General features: G+C 34.4%; 2 protein-coding genes across 6 annotated transcripts in view; one reads left to right on the forward strand and one right to left on the reverse strand.

Moving 5' to 3' along the window:
- LOC135215842 (gastrula zinc finger protein XlCGF8.2DB-like) overlaps nt 1–20,624 on the forward strand; it is a 174,217-nt gene that overhangs the window by 40,076 nt on the left and 113,517 nt on the right. The window lies entirely within an intron of this gene.
- The window catches only part of LOC135215814 (zinc finger protein 341-like), an 88,700-nt gene continuing 68,326 nt past the window's right edge, over nt 251–20,624 (reverse strand). For all 4 annotated transcript variants that reach the window (XM_064250782.1, XM_064250768.1, XM_064250788.1 and 1 more), the window contains 3 exons: nt 20,422–20,552; nt 19,706–19,815; nt 251–12,460 (listed from right to left, as the gene is read on the reverse strand). In XM_064250782.1, the coding sequence (XP_064106852.1) occupies nt 12,020–12,460; nt 19,706–19,815; nt 20,422–20,552 (682 nt within the window). In that variant the 3' untranslated portion in view covers nt 251–12,019. The remainder of the gene's footprint in view (nt 12,461–19,705; nt 19,816–20,421; nt 20,553–20,624) is intronic.

Genomic DNA, 20,624 nt, shown 5'->3' on the forward strand with positions numbered 1-20,624 from the left:
CAACCTTTAATACTAGAGTAAATATTCTTACTGAAGTAAAATTTTTTAATATCTTTTCAACCAATCAAGTTAGGTTTTGGCGTGTTATCAGTCTTTTGTTCTGTTAATGGTGTGCACAACACAAATCTCAAATCTTTGAAGCCAAAGGGGCTACTTTTTTTACTAAAGAAAAATGAGAAAAATCCCTTCACACTATGAGAATATTAATGTTATTTTGCAATGGAGAAGAGCTGATCAATAAAACACTGGAACATGTTGAATATTTATTTATCTATGAAAAATATAAGGCCAACGAAATAGGATACTTTTCTAACACAAAGAATAATAATAATCATAATAATTTTAAACTTACACTCTCAATATAAATTTCAAAAAACAAATAAAAATACTACAGTATTATCGCTTAAATGAATCTTGAAGTCAAATATATTGTGGTTTTCTACATTAAAAATATCTACCACTGTGTTATCAACAGTTCTGGTAACACAGAGACAAACTTCAAGGCTGGGAGGACTTGCTGGAAAGTTCCTGCAGAAGTCTACTTTCAAAGGAAAATGCCACATTTGCCCATGTTTTCATACGCACAGGTATTGATTGACACAAAACTTTGAAAATGTACTGCAAACTGATTTTGTTGAGGCATCCCAGCCTTTAATATACTATATATATATACAAAATATGGTGAAAAAACAGAAATCCAAGAAATGAAGAGAGCAATATTATTTAAAGAAATTTTAGTCTTCACTGTGAACTGTCAGAAGAAAAAAAGACAAAGCTTAAAAACTCATGGACAGGTTCTGTTTGTCCATAGATAGATAATAACAACTTGATTACAGTAGACCTAAAGGTATATTATGGACTCCTAAGAGTAATCTCAATTCTGCTTAAACAAAATGTGCCTTAAGAAAATGAGTCAAAGTGATCATAACGTTCCATTGCCAAAAATCGAGGGTAGCAAGAAAATTCACTGGAAGAAACAGTCGTGTGGTGCTAATAAGCCAAATAAAATTCTTCAATAGACCTCATCAGCACAAAATACCCATGAGTTTTTAAATAGGTCACAAGACAAATTACCAAGACCAAATATAAATCTTATGAATGCTAAAAAAAAGTACTTGTGATACAATCTAATTCAATACAAAGTCAAGCAAACAAGAAAAATCCATTTCAATTTACTGAAGACCAGTTTAATAAAAATTGCAAAACAAAATCAAGACCTGTGTATACTCAACACACTTTGCACTAACAATAATACAAAATTAAACCATACATTTACAGTAGATTCACACAATAAATAGCAATCTTTTAAGTCAACCAATCATGAAACATTTAAAACCTATAAAGGGTTAGGATTAGCTAAAACATTCAAAATATGTACCACATTATGACTGGTAAAGACACAAATAAGCACTAGTACTGATTGAAAAGCCACATACTAATTAAAAAGGACACAATTGCATAATGTAATATTATGGATATTCGTTGTAAAACTTGAGGAAAGAAGTTCTGTCCATCATGAAACTTGTCAATAGTTATTTCAATAAAGTTGATAAACACTAAAATACATTATGCAGTTATTACAGAATAAAGTAAAAAAAAAAATCCATATTTTTATGCAACCAAGAGTTAATATATATATATATATATCGGGTTAGATTCGAAGCACTGACATATCCAAACCATTACAAATAAAGTGCAAATATTGCATCACCCCGTGATACTTAAATTGAGAATATACTACTGCATAATATGTAATGAAGGATATTTCTCTCATCAACAGTGTTCTAACATAAACTCCCACAAATGTCACAGGGGTAGCTATATGTGAACATCACTACTGACATAACTGTAAAACCTCTCCAAAAAGGGTTCTATGATGAACCTTTACGTTGCAGTAACCAAAGGTAATTGATTAAATGCTTATTGCACAAAATAATTACAAGATAATTACAATAGATCATTAAGAAAAAAGCAGTTAGGCATGTTACTTTAAAATGTGTCTCAAGGATGTTAATCAACACTTCACCAAGTCTGCTGCAACAGATATGTTACAATAATGCTACCTCCAAGCTCAAGCATTCTATCCATTCTTTAGTTATCCCTCATTATTATAAACTTTTCTTTTAGGAGGCAGGTCTATTACTTTTCCATTTCACATTCTTCATATCTTGGGTCCACGCAGTGAAATTAGTTGCAACTAAAATGCTTACAAACTACTCAAGAAATGCAAATCTGCAAAACTTTGAAATTCTATTGTATTCTGAATATTGTATTTATGAAGTCACAAGATGTTTCAAGATACAGAATCAGTCCTGTAATAGTTATGACCAATGCCACTAGCATTTTCAGCTGAATTGTAATGCCCTCATAAAGAGAAAAAATCAAAAGAACAAATTGAGATCAGATAACACTTATTTGTGTCAGTCATATCAGGTTTGCTAATTATAACTGAAGATACTGAACTTTTTTGTCAGCCTCTTCTTTTTTAGTATACAGTATTATAGTATTACCATATTCCATACTACAGTACTTTGCATGGCATTTGGTGGGTGCAAACTTGTTGTACATCAAAGACATGAAAATACTGTACATTTTGAAATGCACATTGGTTATACAGTACTGTAGTTATGGAAAGTACAGAACTATAATATTAAGTACAGTACTATAATAGAGGAGTATATAAACCTGAAAGATATTGTTAGCTATAGAGATAATGAATAATAAACATCAGTACTAAGCTTTTTTGCATACTGTTCATTGTATTCTAAATAAAAAAAATGCATTTCAACTGGCTACAACAGCTTTGAAAAAAAAAGGGACAAATTTACCATACACCCAAAGAAAAAACAATTAGTCTAATTTTAAATATCAACACCACCAAAGTTTAACATTTTGAAGTTGACCACAGATACCCTAGCTTCTCAGTGACAATTTTTATCTTTTCTTAAGGCAAGATATGGTTGTCTGTGCAAGTACTGTATATAGAAAATATGTATATAAAAAAAGTCAAGGCTTTTAAATCTGTTGTGGGATTACTTGTAAAGACAGGTGGTATCTCTAAGAAGACACAGATACCATAAATAAATTTCTTTTACTAAAACAGCAAATTGACATTTTTCTTACATAGAGTATGCATTATCATTCTTTTAAATACTTTGTTTAGAAAAGGTCAGATGGAGGGGTAAAACTTTAAGGCAATGTTCCTGTTTTTCCTTGCAGATAAAACAAATATTGTGGAGATCACTAGTGTAGCTTTATAAGATGTCCTTAAGACTTCCTTAATGGATATCTCATCTCAAGTACCAGCACTCCAAAAAGTAAACTATCGACAGACAAATGACACTAATCACAAAGTCTTACATAAAATACCTGTAACAATGATCAATAGTTTTCACACTATGTACAGTCTCTAATAATAAGATTAATGATAATGATGACAATGGTGAAAACTCTTTTACATCTAATTGGCTTAAGCTTGATTTCAAACACTAAGGAATGAAACAAAAAGACAGTAAACAAAAGTGGCAATGAAACAACAAAGATGGCTATGAACACAAATAGTAAAGCACAAAATGAGAAAAATTACCCGTAAACCAACATTCACAAATTGTATTGAGCGTCAACATCTGCGCTAAAATGTGCAGACAGGATATTAACATGATTGAAAATTTCTTAAAATTATAGTACTTTAAGAAAAAAAAAATTAGAGCAAGATATATGAGCTGACCAGAACTTATGAATCTTTTACAACTCTTTCAAATATTTATCTAAGGCAAGAGGAAAACAGTTCTTGGAAAGACTTTAGTTTCACACTCAAGATGCCAGATACACTAAAGTATGTCAACAATAAAAACTAAATACAATAACACTCATGTAGTACTGTACTGCATAAACAACTTAAAGCTCGGTTATACCTGTATCCTTTAATATGCCACAGGTGTGTGCATGTATGCAACAAAGCACATACTAAAGTCACCTCTAATAAGACTATGCTGCTGATGATGTAAAAGAAAAATAAGCAAATACTTTTTAGATGGAACAAATCAAAACTTCAGGTTATTTGCACTCTTCCTTAGAATCACAACTGAAGCAAAAAGACCAAGACAGCCACTCGATTTTCTTGAGGATCCTTCTTTTCTGCATTTAGACAACTAAGGAAACAACTGAGATTGTATGATGATGGAATAATCATGGCACGCACTATTGAATTTGTGGAAACTTGTCAAGCAGTCAGTCCAAATAACACTTTTAAATATTTTTGTAGCAAGAATCTGCAATCCAAGAATTTAAATCTTGAAAAGCTTATATGATTATCAAATAAATTACATAACATGTCCATGTAGCTTATAATTACATAAGCCCATACAAAGCTTAATATTTTAGCATTACAGTATGTTACAAAAACACTAAAAATTTGAATAGCATAATGACAAAATAATTAACTTTGTTTCCATTCATACATCACTGAAATATTTGTAATACTACTGTACAAATTATAATTCAGTCATCAAGATTTTCAGTACTAATTGTGTTAGAGTGAAACTGTATAAATGGTATTGTAACACTGTACTTTGGGGTAGTAGTAGTATTTCAATACGTAATTGAATTGTAATCATAAGAGATTTTAAAATCTCATGGGCGCCTTATAAGTTCTTCATAATTTTCCCAGGTAAAATGTAATTTTATAAACTACTGTACTACTGAAATGGAATTCATTGGCAATGAAGTAATGCTTGACTGTCTGGATTTGTGTTACCAATTGAAAAACTACCTAATTTTTTATTTACTCGACTGCGATTTCCAGAGTACTTTAGAACTTACAAAACTATCTTCGTCTAAAAAGCAATAATTTCATATAGCACACTTAAATAAAACTACCCAACAGGTGGAGATGACATATCAAGAAGAGATAGGTAACATAAAAGCAAAATTGTAGATATGTATACCCTGTCAAATTATACATTTTTGTTGCACTTGTAAAATAACCACTTAGGTATTCACCAAACCTTGACTAAAAGGTGTTCTTAAAATTACATTATTGACCACTTACCTTCCGACTAGACAACCTAAAATATATAAATTCATGATGATTATAGAACTCTTGTACCTTTAAGGGCAAATATGAAGATAAATGGTGAACACAAAAAAGAGCAGTATGGTTAACAATCAATCATGCCATCAAAATTGACAAACCTAATGTCTGCTCCCACCTCATTTTTATCAGTAAAATCATAAGAGAAACATAAGAGAAATAAAAGAAGCTATTCTTTTCATATAAACCCATCTCCCAACAAGATTTCTTTAGCAGGAGTGAGAATCAGTGGAAGATTTTATGTATACTAATGACACAACACTTGTTAACGATTTCCCTGAGGTTTTCAGATAAATATTTATGATTGGATGAATACAATTATTCAACAATTCATCATAATTACTGGACCAAGCAATAGAATTATAATTATGATACATAATGAAATATATCTGGGACAACACAAAAGCCAAGTACATAAAAAAACACAAATTTTAAATATTTACCACTAAGCTAATGTTAAAGCAATAAGTATGGTAAACATGCTTGGGGTTTATGAGATCAAAATCAACTGACTAAAATCTGCTTTGAGTGAGATGCTGAAAGTTCAAATAGTTTGTTAACTGGGAACAAATAAGTACTGTACTCCAGTTACCCAAAAGAAAGACAAAGATTTGCAACTAAAGTATTTCCTGAACTGTTTTCCATGACATATGCACCCATGCACACACATACACCATCAAAATTTGAAGTCACAAAAAATCAATAACTATCTTCTTTTGATAATCAACATATTAGCTAGACACTCAAAATCATTATGCTTTCCTATATCCAATGATGATTTTCTGTCAAGCAAGCTTCAGATCTCTTGCACCTGAATGACAGCCTCTTGAAGAGGCCATCAAATGTTCACCAAAAGATCTCATTCACTTGAGGTCTATTTCCACTTCAAAAGATTTGTCTGTCAACCACTACCTTGATCCTGCATACGAAAACTTGTTTCACCAGGTAGACAACAATCGTTCATTCAAAGAGTTGACAGAACTGTCTTCATGGTAGTATCCACACATAAGTCTATCCATTGACATGCAGAAAGAAGATATACTTCTAATTACATTCAATATCATTCACATTTTCAAAAGCACTGAATGGAAACCCACTTTTAGACTACATTGTCAATGCCGACAGTCACTAAAAGTTTTCCCAATCAATTCTAGCCAGGGATGCCCAGTGACATCCAGCACACAAATAAATTATTCTAGAATCAAACAAAATACATTAAGTTAATCATCAATTGATACTGGCTTGTTAATAAAGAGGAATAACCTAGCTTTATAAGGTTCACATTAGCTTTTCAATGTTTAAAACTAGCTGTTCCTTCCCTCAGCAATAGTTCTAGTAAGGAGAGAGAAAAAAGGGAATGAGGGTAGTAACAGCACCAATGCATACAATGGTGCAGAGGAGTCTGGCCAGTAGTTGCTCTCAGGAGAAAGTACCTTGGCCAAATGTAAAGTGAAGACACTGCAAGGCTAAGCTCATCTCGAGAAGTATTTTAAAATTTGCAAAACAAAACAGGAACACAGTACAGTAGACTACTACTTATGTTTAGTTTAAATCTTTATTTGTTAAAACTAGCTAATGAAAATTGACTTTTTCAGATATTTATAATGGAAAGAAATCTAGAGAGAGATAGAGAAGAGCAATTCCTGAGAGCATAACTACACTTTATAATCACAATGATATCCCAACAATGAACTGGGGATCTAAACGGGAAAAGTCAACTACTTAATAAAAGGTGACCTTTAACTCTATATATAATCTATATAATGTGCTACCAGGAAATGCAAGTTTTTCCAACCACTGGAGAAGGAAACAATACACAAATTAACAACTAATGTGCCCACTAAATCGCATCATAACAACATTACTTCACATTATAAACATTAAAATAACCTAGTAAATATGTTGTTGGCGGTGAGCAACACATGCACTCCATGCCAGGCACAGCATCGTCAGCCCAGAGGTGCACTGGGTAAAGAAGGAACTGTGTCTAGCATTATATTTACTGGCCGAACCCACACGGCACAACCCTAGGGATGTGTCAATGTTATTTGGCAAAAAAGATTAGTTATTACAAAAGACAGTCCTCATGTAATGGACCGTATGGATTCAACCCAAATGAATTATCACTCGCCACATGTTCAGTATTGTACTACATAAAATTCCTGAGATAATTGGTAACCATGTCGGTACGAAGCTGCATTTGTACATACAGTGTTTTGACTTAATGGATAAAATCCTGAGCTAAATTACATTGGAAAAACTGCATACATTATGAACATTCATTTTTCCTGAGATGTATAACAAAATAATCCTGAGCAAAGTGGTAACATCCAAGTTGTACAATGTTTACATCTGAGGTAGATTAAAAATAGATCCTAAAATGACCAAAAGATAGCAACCCCAAGGTATGTATTCCAAGCAGGTTTTTCCATGAATGATGCAAATACTCCACACAGAGAGCAACTGTAAAACTATAATTGAAAACTGTCTTGAGAAACAACCTGCAACTCAGAAATACCAAGATTGCATTCTTTCATCTAATAAAACAAAAATGATTCATAACAGGACAATGCAATAAAACCATATAAATAATGAAACAAAGGGACACCCACTAGACATGAGTTATAACTGGTGATATATATTTTTTCTATTAGTTTTGCCAGCAGCCACGACCACGGTCCTTCCACAGGGCAGTGTCTCTCCTCTATCATTTTTGTATTTTCAGCAGTCAATAAAAGATCTCCCTATATCATTAACCTATGATTAAATAGGGCAACAGCTATCTTAATCACTTCACCTACTCTTACATCAGCACATTCTTCCTCATACTCAAACCAACTCCTAAAAATAGCATAACATCAATAACCAGAGTCATGTCATGAAGACAAAAAGACTCCTAAGCAGTTGATAATATACAGCTACAGCATCCTCCCCTATAAAGCAAACCAAAATCCAACCACAATCAAGTGCTCTTCCTAATCTCTTCATGATACGTAAAAGCTAATCTCTAAGTCTGGGAGTGATTCAGAGCTCATCTACAAGCCCATACCATGCCTCTGTACACAATATTTTTGAGTTCAATGTTTAAAATTTCAAGTAATTTTTATGCCTGTTTACATCAAGTTCTGATAAATGTATGCAAAACATGTGTAAACAACTTTAGGCATAGTCATCTTAAGAATTAAAACTGTATGTAAGTAATTTCAGAAACAGTAAACACTGTGGAGGGAATAAAAACCACAGAGTACTGCTTACAATACTGGAAATATAGGACTACTCAAGTTACTCATATTCCTGGTTAGTATCTAAATCCTATTCACACTTAGCCAATTAAAATGGGAGCAAGTGATTACTTATCCCATTCATAACTAATTAACGAAGTGGAAGTCACACACTACATTTGGCATCACTGTAAATGAAGCTCGTTAGCATCAGTACCACTCCTAAAGGTACCTTCTCCACTATTCTGGAAATTTCTCTAAAGTATGATGCTGCTTGTGACAATTAGTTAATTCTAACAGAAGCATCAGACTACAGAACAATAGTCCTTCTAATGCCTTCCTTCTGATAAGGTAATTTTTATGAGAACTACGTTTAAAAGCAAGATTAAGCCAATTTCTGTGTACTACAGAAATCTGACAGATGCAAAGTACACACCATACTTTAAATCCTCTAAATATGCCTAATTTAAAAAAAAAAGTGTTAAAAGATACTGTACAGTGAAGTGAACCACAATCTGTATTTCAGTATCGACCATAATAATTTTGTATGACTTCTGTTGAGAGAAAATCTTCATAGTCACCATGTACTATCTATAAATATTTCAACCTTAAAAACTGCTAAAAGAACCACAGGACTTCATTTTTGGTAATCACTTTTAATTCACTCCCATAACCTGACAAAAGTGGAAGCAGTATCTCAAGCATAGGTGTCAGACTGCATATATTTCAGTCACTGCCATGTTATCTGATTCTCTAAACCTGATAATGTAACCACAACAGGATATCTAATGCAAATAAAATGTTAGCATGTTTAAAATAAATTGGATACATTCTATGTCTTCAGCAATTATTACAAAAATAATTTCCTTTAATTGTCTAAACATACTGGATATTAATACATATACCATATTTAGGAAGGAAATCCCTCTTTGAAGCATGCCCTTGAAATGTTTAAGTTACATCACCAATACTGATTTTATATGGAATATCCTGTATATACAGTTCTGTATTTTTTTCTTTTCATCAGGAAGATGGTAATTACGAATTTACTCTAGCTCCTCCCTGCCACAGAGAAACAAAGATTCTGCATACTATAATATACGAAAGCTTCAGTCAGCTATTTTTCTAAAGTCTCTGCTACATATCTTAAAAGGCATTCTGATGCTTGTGAAAACTAAACAAACCAAAATGAGTAGCAAATATCGGTAAACATGCTAACACTCCAATAACCACATTCTTGCATCAGTATACATGGTAACAACAAAGGCAAAGACTTAAGTCCTTCCACTTGCCCAATTTCACCATTTACAATGCCATGTAAGGGACTTTTGAATAAAATACTGTAATGGTTTGTGATCTACTCTGCTTAGTTCTGAGGCCTATTCAGCTCAGAAAGTGAAAAATATGAATCTAACCTATTTAATGAAATAACTAGGTTTTCATCTATAAGATTGATTTTAAACTACTCTAATATACATTACAATTTCCAACTATAAACTGGAAAAGAAGGTGCCAGATGGAAGACAATTTTAAATGCAGTTTATGTAGTTGTAACTGTTGAATTTCAAGGTTTGATACCAGCCTCATTTAGATATAAAAAAAAACTATTAAACTTAGAACTACATCTCTTTAAAATGAGTCTGCTAATTGTACTGCAACTGCTAAATTTCTTCATTATTCTTCATATTTTCATCCATTTTCCTTTGCTTTGTACTAAGTATTCCTACTGGTGGAACTGAAAAAACAACTTAATGTGTACCATGGATTTGACTCATTAACATACCTGTGTTACAAGAAAGATAAACTTTGATATCACAAACACTTTTTTTTTTCTACAAATAGGAAGACTGTTTTTGACAACCTCAGATAGAGGCTTTTATCTATCTGGTGAAGTGTCATAAGTGTTATGTGAACTCTAATGTCATCAGTTTCATGAGGAGGCCAGTCTAAGAGATGACAAACTGTATTCAGTGATCTAATGAACTATATACCTGTGTTACCGGTTTCATAAAGCAATCATTATTTGTAACAGAGCCTTCACTGTCCTGATCTGAAAAACTTCCTAATATTGTACTTCCAAAGTATGAAATATGTGTATCCAAAGTATGCAATATGTGTATTTATCCTTCAAAAAATTGAAGGGCTGTTCCAAAATGTTGCCTGATTATGAGTGATATAAATTACTTTAATAATACTAACTGCTCCATATACCTCCTCCATTTTCAATAAAAGAAAATAAGCCATTCATAGCTCTGACCATTAACAAAATACACGAATGCCTGATAAAATTAAGCAACTGGAATGATTATCCTAAAGTCAGTGCCGAATGTTACTGAAATACCCATCCACTCTTGTCATCACACACCGATAATTTCAAGTGCAAAACACCGGTATTTAAAACTCTTGGAGTTATCATCTGAAAACACTAATGAACTCTATGGAAATAAACCTTTAATCGCTCAAAATAATTTTTTTTCTAAATAAAGAAATTAATTTTTAAAACCAACTATAAATTGACTATTTAACATCTGTTCAATAAAACTCTTCCAGTCTGTCAAGATCACACAAACTTTATATACTACAGAATACTGTCTGGATACAGCAAATTGAAATTAGAAAGCAGTCTGTAACATAAGATGGTCAACTAGCATCTATAAAAAAAAAAAAAAATTTTTAGTTACCATTTAGGATATACCTACTTTATAGCTAATTTTCTGTAATAAATGAGACAATTCTACATTTACATACCAGTACAATTATTTGCCAATATTTCATATGCACAAGCTTAATAACTGGTGACCTTGAGAAATGATGAAAGTGGATTATCTACTTAGGTTCAATTAATGGGAAAATAGTTTTAAAAGAACAGCAAGTATTTTTTAGTAAGTGTGACCCTTGACTTGGGTGATACTGATTAGTCTAAATATATATTTAAATTTAAGATTCATCACTCTCAACCCATATGGACTGGTAAATTACTTTTTGTAAAAAAAAAAAAAAAAAAAAAAAAAAAGTCTGTTTATAACAGACCACTGCCAAAGCAAAAATAAATCTCATATACTTTATAAGGAATGAAAGATAAAATGTTCCCTTAAAGGTTTAAAACACTTTGTAATCTAGCTGTAAGAAATAAATCTTTCAAAAACTGAATTAAATATTGCAGTGCAAAGTATAAATATGCAGTAATTTACAGGAATTATAACAACTGAACCAACCATTTATGTTTTGCACTTTGTATGACAATCTTCATGCAGTAAACTCAACAAATATTCACCTTCATCTATAATTTGTTAAACTTTTTGCCACTGCTATAAAAAAAAACCCTTAAACAGATAACATGGTTGACTTCTTCAGATATCCCAAATTTCAAGACTGCACTTGACTGATCCATCTACATACCTGCCTAGCCAAATTGATAAAGCCTACACTCACCAAACATCATCTATCCCAACCGACCAGCACCCATGTCTATGAAATGAGTAAGCAACAATTCTCATACCTGGGTCCTTACACTGACAAAAACAAAAATCCAATTTCACTAAAAGGAATCTGAAAACATGATGTTTACCTAATGGCACATAGGCCTGCTTTCAATCTCCTATACCTTAACTTTATCCCTCAATAACAACACATTATGGCTAATAGTTAGGATAAATGACAAACAAGATGATCCATTTTCGGATATTAAAAACTAATTTCACTACATTCATAAAGGAGGTTGGATACTTGCATGAGGCTGCTGGTGCTGGGAGGGAGGGCCACCTACCATTGACATCCCTGGGACTTGGGGCTGAGGCTGCTGTTGGTGTGGATTGTGATGATGATGATGATGATGGGCATGAGTATGGGAATGAGGGTGATGAGGTGGGGGTTGGTGATGATGGGGTGGGGGTTGCTGCTGCTGCTGCGGCTGAGGCTGCTGCTGCTGTTGCTGTGGATCCTGCTCGACTGGTTTACCCGTATGATCGTGAATGTCGGCTTCTGCCAATAGCATTGGTCGAGGCGTGAAAGTGTCCCCATACATGTTTTCCCTTTTGTGCATGCGCCTCACATGTGAACGCAAATTGTCACGTCTAGCAGCTCGATATGGACAGAAAGGACATAAGTGGGGTTTCTCCCCTGTGTGCATTCTTCTGTGCTGTATTAGCTAGAAAATAAGAAAAGAAGTTGTTCAGGATGCAGAGCAGAAAGACTCAGATTAAATACATAAGAAAATATAAATAATGGGAAGCATTCATCACTTGTAATTTATTCACAAAATTAAAATGTCAAAGAAGTATAATTGTTTTAAACTTCTATGTATCCCCAGTATCCTGAAAAATCTGAGGTTTCACAGAGTGAAGTTAAATGTTTCACATCAACCCATCAATCATATATAATACCCACACCTGTGTTCACAAATATCCCCAAACTAATGGTCTTGTCTTCCAAGCAGAGGTGCAACTATTCCCTCTTGCACCACCTGGATCTGCATATTCCTCTTCACTGTTTGTGTGGCCTGAATGAAACACAACAAAAATCAAAGGAGCTGGGAGGTCAGAAATCAGTATATGTATCACCAAGCATGGATCTCAGAGGCCCAATGAAGTGAGGAACCCATGCACCCTGATCCTCCTGATGTGTCTCAAGAAACTCCAAGCCTCAATGGACACCATCAGCAGCAAGACAAGGAAGAGGTGAAACCTTCCCAAGAACTGGAGGACTGACCCATGCAAAAATGCATCTCTAAATCCAAAGAAGCAAAGTGGCCATGTACATCCATTGCCACAACTCCAATACAGCATCAAGAGTCATGTTCTCCAGAAAGGAAAGAAGGAAAGAAAAGAAGGCAGTCTGTCATGACAAAGGGTGGGAACCTGCACTGAGAAACAGGAGGAAGGCTATTGCAAGGAAACAAAAGCCCAGGACCCCATGTACCAAAAGACTCGAAGACTTCTTAAATCCTCCAAGCACAAAGCTCGACTGGCATTAAAGAGGCTGGAAGGGACAGCAGGGAGTAAACTTCTCTGTGACTTCCACCTCCGAATGCTGAAAAAGACTGAGCCTACAGACTCAATTGTGAGATTTCTACAAAGCTCAGGAAGCAGAAGGGGAAGACAACAGCAAGGCACCAAAGGGACAGAGGGCACAGCTGTCAAGGAAACGCCAAATGAATACAGATCTAGTCTAGGACTTACGAACAGGCAGTGGGCTTAGCTTTGCCCCAAATCTTGATCTTTCACACCACATGCACTCACCACACCTTGTCAGCTTTTTACACACTAAAAGCTGTCACACAACAAAATGATAAATTTTAAAAGTAATTTGCATTTTTTCTAGGCATAAAAATCAGAGTCGGTTTTCATAAGAGGACAGTGGTACCTCATTTGTCGAACGTTTCTTATATCGAACGAAATTTTCAAACAAATTTTTGTCATTTGCCAACCAAATACTTGTACGTACTTCAAACTGACAGATTGTCTTGTTTAACCTTGTACTTGACGGCCTAGTGCATCCTACAAGAAAAACTGTATTAACATATTTTTTCCTTTACAATATATAGTTTAATGATAACCAATGCACAGCTAACTTGAGATAAGAGGGAGGGAGCATTTATACTTTTGAGAGAAGAAGAGACAGTAAATATATTACTTTATATATGCAAAAGCAGTAGCAATTCACATAAATAAAAGAATAAAATGGAATTTCACAATAAATTTAACATGATGATAAAACATGAAAAAATCAAATGCAATACAGTAATGAAAAAAAAAGGTGTCTTACTTGATCAAGCAATGTTCGGTGAGCTGAATGAAACGACAGAGAGTGAGAGGGAAGAGATGGGGTGGGTTATAGAGTGGGAGATGGAGGTCTGCTTCCCACTGACTTTCCAGCTGGGCTGGGATGATTATTTGCCCCTTTCACTTACTCTCAATTTGCCCAAATCACTTCTTTTTGTTATGGTAAAATATACCTATCAAATGGCACTTGCTTTTTACAATTTTTTAGGGCTGTAAAAATAACTCTGCTCCATAGTACGTAAACAGACTGGCACTGCGTTCAGCTTCTGTGCCTTTAATTGTTTGTTTAAACAACTTCCTTGTGAAAAGTTATGTAATATCTCTCTCATATTCTTACATTCTTTACTTATTAGTACTTATTTGTTTGCAAAATCCTCATGTCTATTTTAAATTATGCCGTTTCATATCAGTAAGTTGATGTGTTGTGGCATAATTATCTCCTTCTTGCACCTAAGATCCAAGTGTAAACATGTAAACAATCATACATGTAGATTACTCTCTCTCTCTCTCACACACACTAACAATTCCTTTGATTATCTTTGTAAAATGTGAATAAAATTTATTTTTAAATTAACCTTTGCCTACTGCGACCATTTCGTTTTCTCAAAGGGTTCCCATCTCTCCTCCCTCCATCGCAGCGCCATTTTCACCAAACAGTTCATAAATTGTACATGGAAACAATTTTCTTAAATTTTACTTCATATAATGTACTTTTTATTACTTTACATTCTTAATTTAACTTTTGAACACATTAATAATAGAAAAAATTTGATGATGGGGACTTTGGATTGGCTGGAACGAATTATCCAGATTTCCTTTATTTCTCATGGGGATATTTGTTTGATATTTTGAACAAATCTCATTTTGACTAGCCTTCTGGAATGGATTAAGTTCAGTCTGAGATACCACTGTACTGTAATCTTGAGCACAATCTGAGATGGTTGTCGTACTTGGTAACTGTTAACTGATGACTATTGGAGTACTATTGGTTGAGTGAAGGAATTCAAGTTGGAAAGCAACTAAATCTGGCTATTACGAGGGTTGTCCGTAAAATAAGGTTCCCAAAGATTTTTCACAATGAAAAACATGATTATTGGCATTGAATAATACATTTTTGGAAAGCTTAGACTTTTTCCTATTTTTCGACATAATCGCCGTTGAGATCAATGCATTTTTGCATGTGGTGTACCATTTTCTTTATGCCTGAATTGTAGGGCTCTCCCGCCACTCCACAAAGGTAGCTTAAAACCTCTTCTTTCAGCTCCTCTCCAGTTCTGAAATGCGTTATGGATGTCTGTACGTCCGTCTTTAGATTCTCTGCACCATTTGCGCACGTGCTGAACGCTCATACACTTTTCTCCGTAGACTTCACACAGTTGGTAATGAATGTCCACCAGTGCAGTGTATTTTGAACACAAAAAACGAATCACAGAGCGTAATTCGCACCTGGTGGGAGAAGCGAGTGGGAGCTCCATCTCTATCGGCTGCCAAGCCAAGGCTGAGGATTGCAGACAGCTTGCTTGTGGGGGGAGGGGAGGGGGGACTGGGAGAGGGGAACCAAGCTATACGCCAGTGTCACCGGATCCCGCGTAACAGCGTTCCTCGCAACTGCAGCTCCTTGGGAACCTTATAATACGGACAACCCAAGTACCAAGTAATGGGTCCAGAATGTGGTTATATCCATGTCTCCATCCCCTTGTGAAATGGGAGAGTGGATGGGTCAAGTTCGCTGGGTACCTCATGATGCCAGCAAGTCTCTCTCTCTCTCTCTCTCTCTCTCTCTCTCTCTCTCTCTCTCTCTCTCTCTCTGTGTGTGGTCCATCAAAAGTACACCTTAACATTTTTCATTTTACATTAATGTTTTTACTTAAGATTTTTCATTTTACATTAATGTTTTTAAACATATTAGATTTTCCCTTCATGAGGATAAACATCTCTAGCATTTTCTGATTTAATTTCCATCTGGCCTATAGGTATTTACCTATGCCACTTCTCCAAGATTTTGAAGGCCTGTCATGCTAATACTCCTCTGACAAACAGCTTCTCTCCCATTCCCATTAAATGTACAAACAATATTAATTTTTGAAATCCCAGTCTATTTTCCAGCTTCTGGATGTCATATCTCTTAGAAAAATTCTCATTCATTATTTGATCTTACTATTGTACTCTAGGTTTTCATAATTACTGAAAATACTCTACTTACAAGCTTATAAGTTTAATTTACTTCAGACAGTGCTCCCCCATCTTCACGAATGAATAGGTTCCAGAACCTACTGTGGAAATGCAAATCCCCTCTAAAAATGCTTATAACTTTCTTATAATTGCCATATAACTTGTACCCCTTAAAACGAAATGCTTATAACTGCCTATTTTAACATTTCACTGCTTAATTTGTTATTTCAAACAAAAATATACTATACTTTAAATCCGGATTCTTAACACGGGTTATCCATACCCTGTGATCTCTGGATGGATATTTGTATATATTTCATTTTAATGTCAATGTATACATGGGTACATTTTGTAAATAAATAACTATAAAACTATAAATGCTTTTGATTTTCTTTTATATTCTATTCCTAGTATTCGTACCTAAAGTATGCATTAAACTAAGTACTATATATAATAAGTTATATTGTCAACAAACAGGACTTAAGTCTAAAAATGGTTAAATATGCCCATCTTGAACATTCAAATACCAAATGTATACAAAGTATCATCTAACACCATATATTACATCTTAAATATTATCCTGTTATCATAATAATCTTTGAAATATTACTAATATCATTTCATAGTCTTCTTAAACATTTAACCCTTGAAAATATATATGCACGAGAGAGAGAGAGAGAGAGAGAGAGAGAGAGAGAGAGAGAGAGAGAGAGAGAGAGAGAGATTATTCAGTATCAATCATAGCTATTTTATTGAACCAACAAATTGGCAACATTTCCTACCCTTCATGTGGCGTCAGATATTTGACGGGTTCGCCCTCCCCCGTTGCTTCGAAGCTTTCAGGAATAGATTGGGAATGATATTTGTTTGTTTAAAATTTCATAATTTACTATAAAGACCATAAATATTGTAATTACAGTAGATTTTTATATTATTCGATAGAAATACATAAATGTTGTAATTACAGTAGATTATTATTTGAAAATTAGTACTCTAAATAATTTATTTATCATACAAATGTGGTTAGTCCTTTCCATCTCCTATATATATTTATTAAAAAATTCTTATGCCATCATTCTCTCTCTCCCTCCCTTTCTCTGTATGCATATATTTTAAGGAAAAAATACAGTAATTAGTGAATATACAATGTTGCAATATGAAAAAGGCAAACTTTAGAGCTACAGTTCACTGCATGATAATTTTCAATTTTCTTATTACACTCAAACCAAACTATGTGGGTAGTGTATCAGTTAAAAGTTCATTCCTTTTTAAGCCAGCCTTATGCTGCCAGGGTACTTGCTCCTGGCCAGCCCCTAATCTCTTAAGACATCAGGACAGTACCCAGCAATATGCATGACCTTGTACAGTAATAGATTGCCTTTGTATCAGTTCACCGAGGAGTCCTTTTTTGTTAAAATAATCCTCAAATTATCCCGATTAATAGAGCCAAGTCCCCATTGGATAATAGCAAAATCCAGATAAAGGAGAGTAAAAAAATCTACGGGTGTTCAAGGGCAACTCCGTACCCTTCCTCACCTAACCTTGTCAATTCCACATAACCATAAACACTCAATATGCATATGAAAATAACCATCACACTTTAAACTGAAAACTTTTATACAGAGGTCTGGTTAAACTAATCTTTTATCCTATCCTATCTTTTTCTTCTTTTTACCTTAAAATTCAAAGTAATTCCTTATAATACTGCATTTTTTAAAATAATGAACACAAAATATAGAAAATGGGAAATATAGACAATGGATATTGACACGAGTTAAATCAGGAAGATAGAAATAAATAGAAATTCTTTTTCTTCATGCTATTCTGTTCTTTCTAAAAATTCTTATTAGCAGAATAGGCACCCAGGGCAAAATTTGAATGTAAACATCAACAAAAATTATGCACTACACGTTAAAAACAACTAATGAACCAATCAAGACATGAGTGGCCATTCTGAACATAACTCATTCGTAAGTAGGGTAGTGTCTGTATACCCTTTGCACACAATTGCTCCCTCTTGGGAAGAGAATTAAAACCTGAGGGAGAGGGGGGCTACATTAAACATAACATCATCCTGTAGTACTCCCGATACTTCCATCAACGAATCAATGGAAGAAAAGGAAGGCGACAGGGGTACACTTGAACAAGCCACAGGGAGAGCGATTGCAGGAGAGGGAGAAGTCGAATCGTCCAGTCGAGGAGAAGAAAACCCCTTTCAAGAAGGAAAAGTCAAAGCTCTGCGATGTTCCCTCTTCTTGTAAAACACTTTCCACTTAAACTTAGGCCAGGAACAACATTCCGGGCAGGGATTAGTAATTGCACAACAATTAGCTCTGCACCTACTGCACGTCGTATGAGGACCTGTGATTACAGATGCCAGAAACCTTGTGCACGGAAATCCCTGACTGCCCAGGCACGTGTTGACGAGGATGTAAGACTGAGGAATCCATAATAAACAAAAACAATAACACACAAACACACTGAAAAGGAAAGAAATATGGGCACAAATCAACCGGCTTGGAAGGAGAGCAAAAGTGATAGTGTTTACTCTCCAAGACGGTTAAGGAAAAGACTGAACATGTCACAGAGTGCAGTGATCGGTCTCTGACCAGCTATCACCTCGTACGCGCAGGAGTTGCCAAATCTCCTGATTCCTAGCTATACAATCTTTGATTGATTTTAATTTGTTACCAGCTGGCACTTGGAAATTATCCTCTTGTTAAGGTCGAAGGTTTGTTCCGCATATGAACAAAAATAAAGAGAAAATTCAGTAGAAGTATAAATGAGAATAGCATAAAATAAAAATAAAAATTGCAAGGGTCTCTTCCTTTGTTTTTGCTTTGTTATAATGCAGTAATGTACACATTCAAATATCTTTTAATAAAATGTGGAAAAATCATAATCATAAACATGAAACAAAACAAGCTCTAGCAAGTCAGACATCTACCTAGCCCTCTTCACCCATCCAACACTGCATCCCCACCCAGGAACCGCCCCCCCCCCCCCCAAATCAGGGAAACTGCTTCCCAGTTCCACAAACTTTCCAAACAAACCATTCTTTGAGTGAGTTCCTCTACACAGATCACTGACCCTCTGCTCCCAAAGTCGCCAGCCATCCAACCCCAACCCCCTACCTTGGAAACTTCAGGCTGCCCCCACTAACGAACCCTTTCAATCTGTTTATGAGTGTAAGTAGAGTTACCAACATTCTACTGAGGCCAGGCAACATTGCCAATCATCAGAGTTGTTTTTTAAATATTTTCTATTTTATATATATCATATATCTTTGGGCCTTGCTCACTGGTCCGGGTGTATTGGATAATGGCAATCCAGATAATCAAAGGATTACCGTATTTTAGATAGTCTAGCAAAGAAATTCTAGTCAATTTTTTTTTCTGCAGGGTTACTTGGAAATAATGACATGGTTTTTAAAAACATACCTTCTTGAGCTGCACTGTCTGAAATTTGCAGATGTCACAACGATAGTACTTCCCTAGCCGGTGCTTCTTTGTATGCTTTTTCAACTCACTCTCAGTTGGTCTGTCTTTTCCTGTTGTATGAAAATACAATTCTTGAAACATCAAAATCAAGGATATTTTAGTGTAATATACTGCAATAAAATGAATAAAAAAATGAAATTCAAATAATAGTCCGAATTAATACATTTTGTAATGTTATTATATTTAACTTTTATGTGGATATAAACATTATGAAAAACTAAATATCTTCGCCAATTAAGCAATAAGGAGTAAAGAAAAACCCTAATGTGGATATAGTAATTCCCAGGCACTCAATTGAAAGGAAAAAATTTACTGAACAAGGGATGAAAAATATAATCATTGTTTGTGGAGCAGAAACTTCATATAAAGCATACAGCTATTACAAGTTACACAGAGACTGGCTGCTTCATTTTGTGCACAAGTAAATTCAAATACTGTACCCAAAGTTCAAAACATGAATGGCAGTTAACCCTACATGCAATCAGCTTAAGAAAAATCATAATCAATGAGTGACAAAAGGGCACAGACATACATATACAGGAAAATAAATTGACAAAAATTTCCTACGCTCTTCATTATTTAATCTGAAAGTTTCTGATAAGGAGCCTTTTCATGAATGGTATGAGTATTAAATAAATAGTACATCATGAACCTACCACATATACAGCATGAAAATTTTGACAGATTTCGTTGACCAGATTCATGAGATTTCAGGTGTCTTCTAAATGACTTCTCCACTGTGCAGGAATATTCACACATTGGACATGCAAGTTCCTCCTTGTTGTACCTGAAGTATCATCAAGCTTAAATTTAACTTTTATTACAATTATAATATTCACCATCTGCTTCACTAAATATT

This window comes from Macrobrachium nipponense, chromosome 19, assembly GCF_015104395.2.
Source record: "Macrobrachium nipponense isolate FS-2020 chromosome 19, ASM1510439v2, whole genome shotgun sequence".
NCBI lineage: Eukaryota > Metazoa > Arthropoda > Malacostraca > Decapoda > Palaemonidae > Macrobrachium > Macrobrachium nipponense.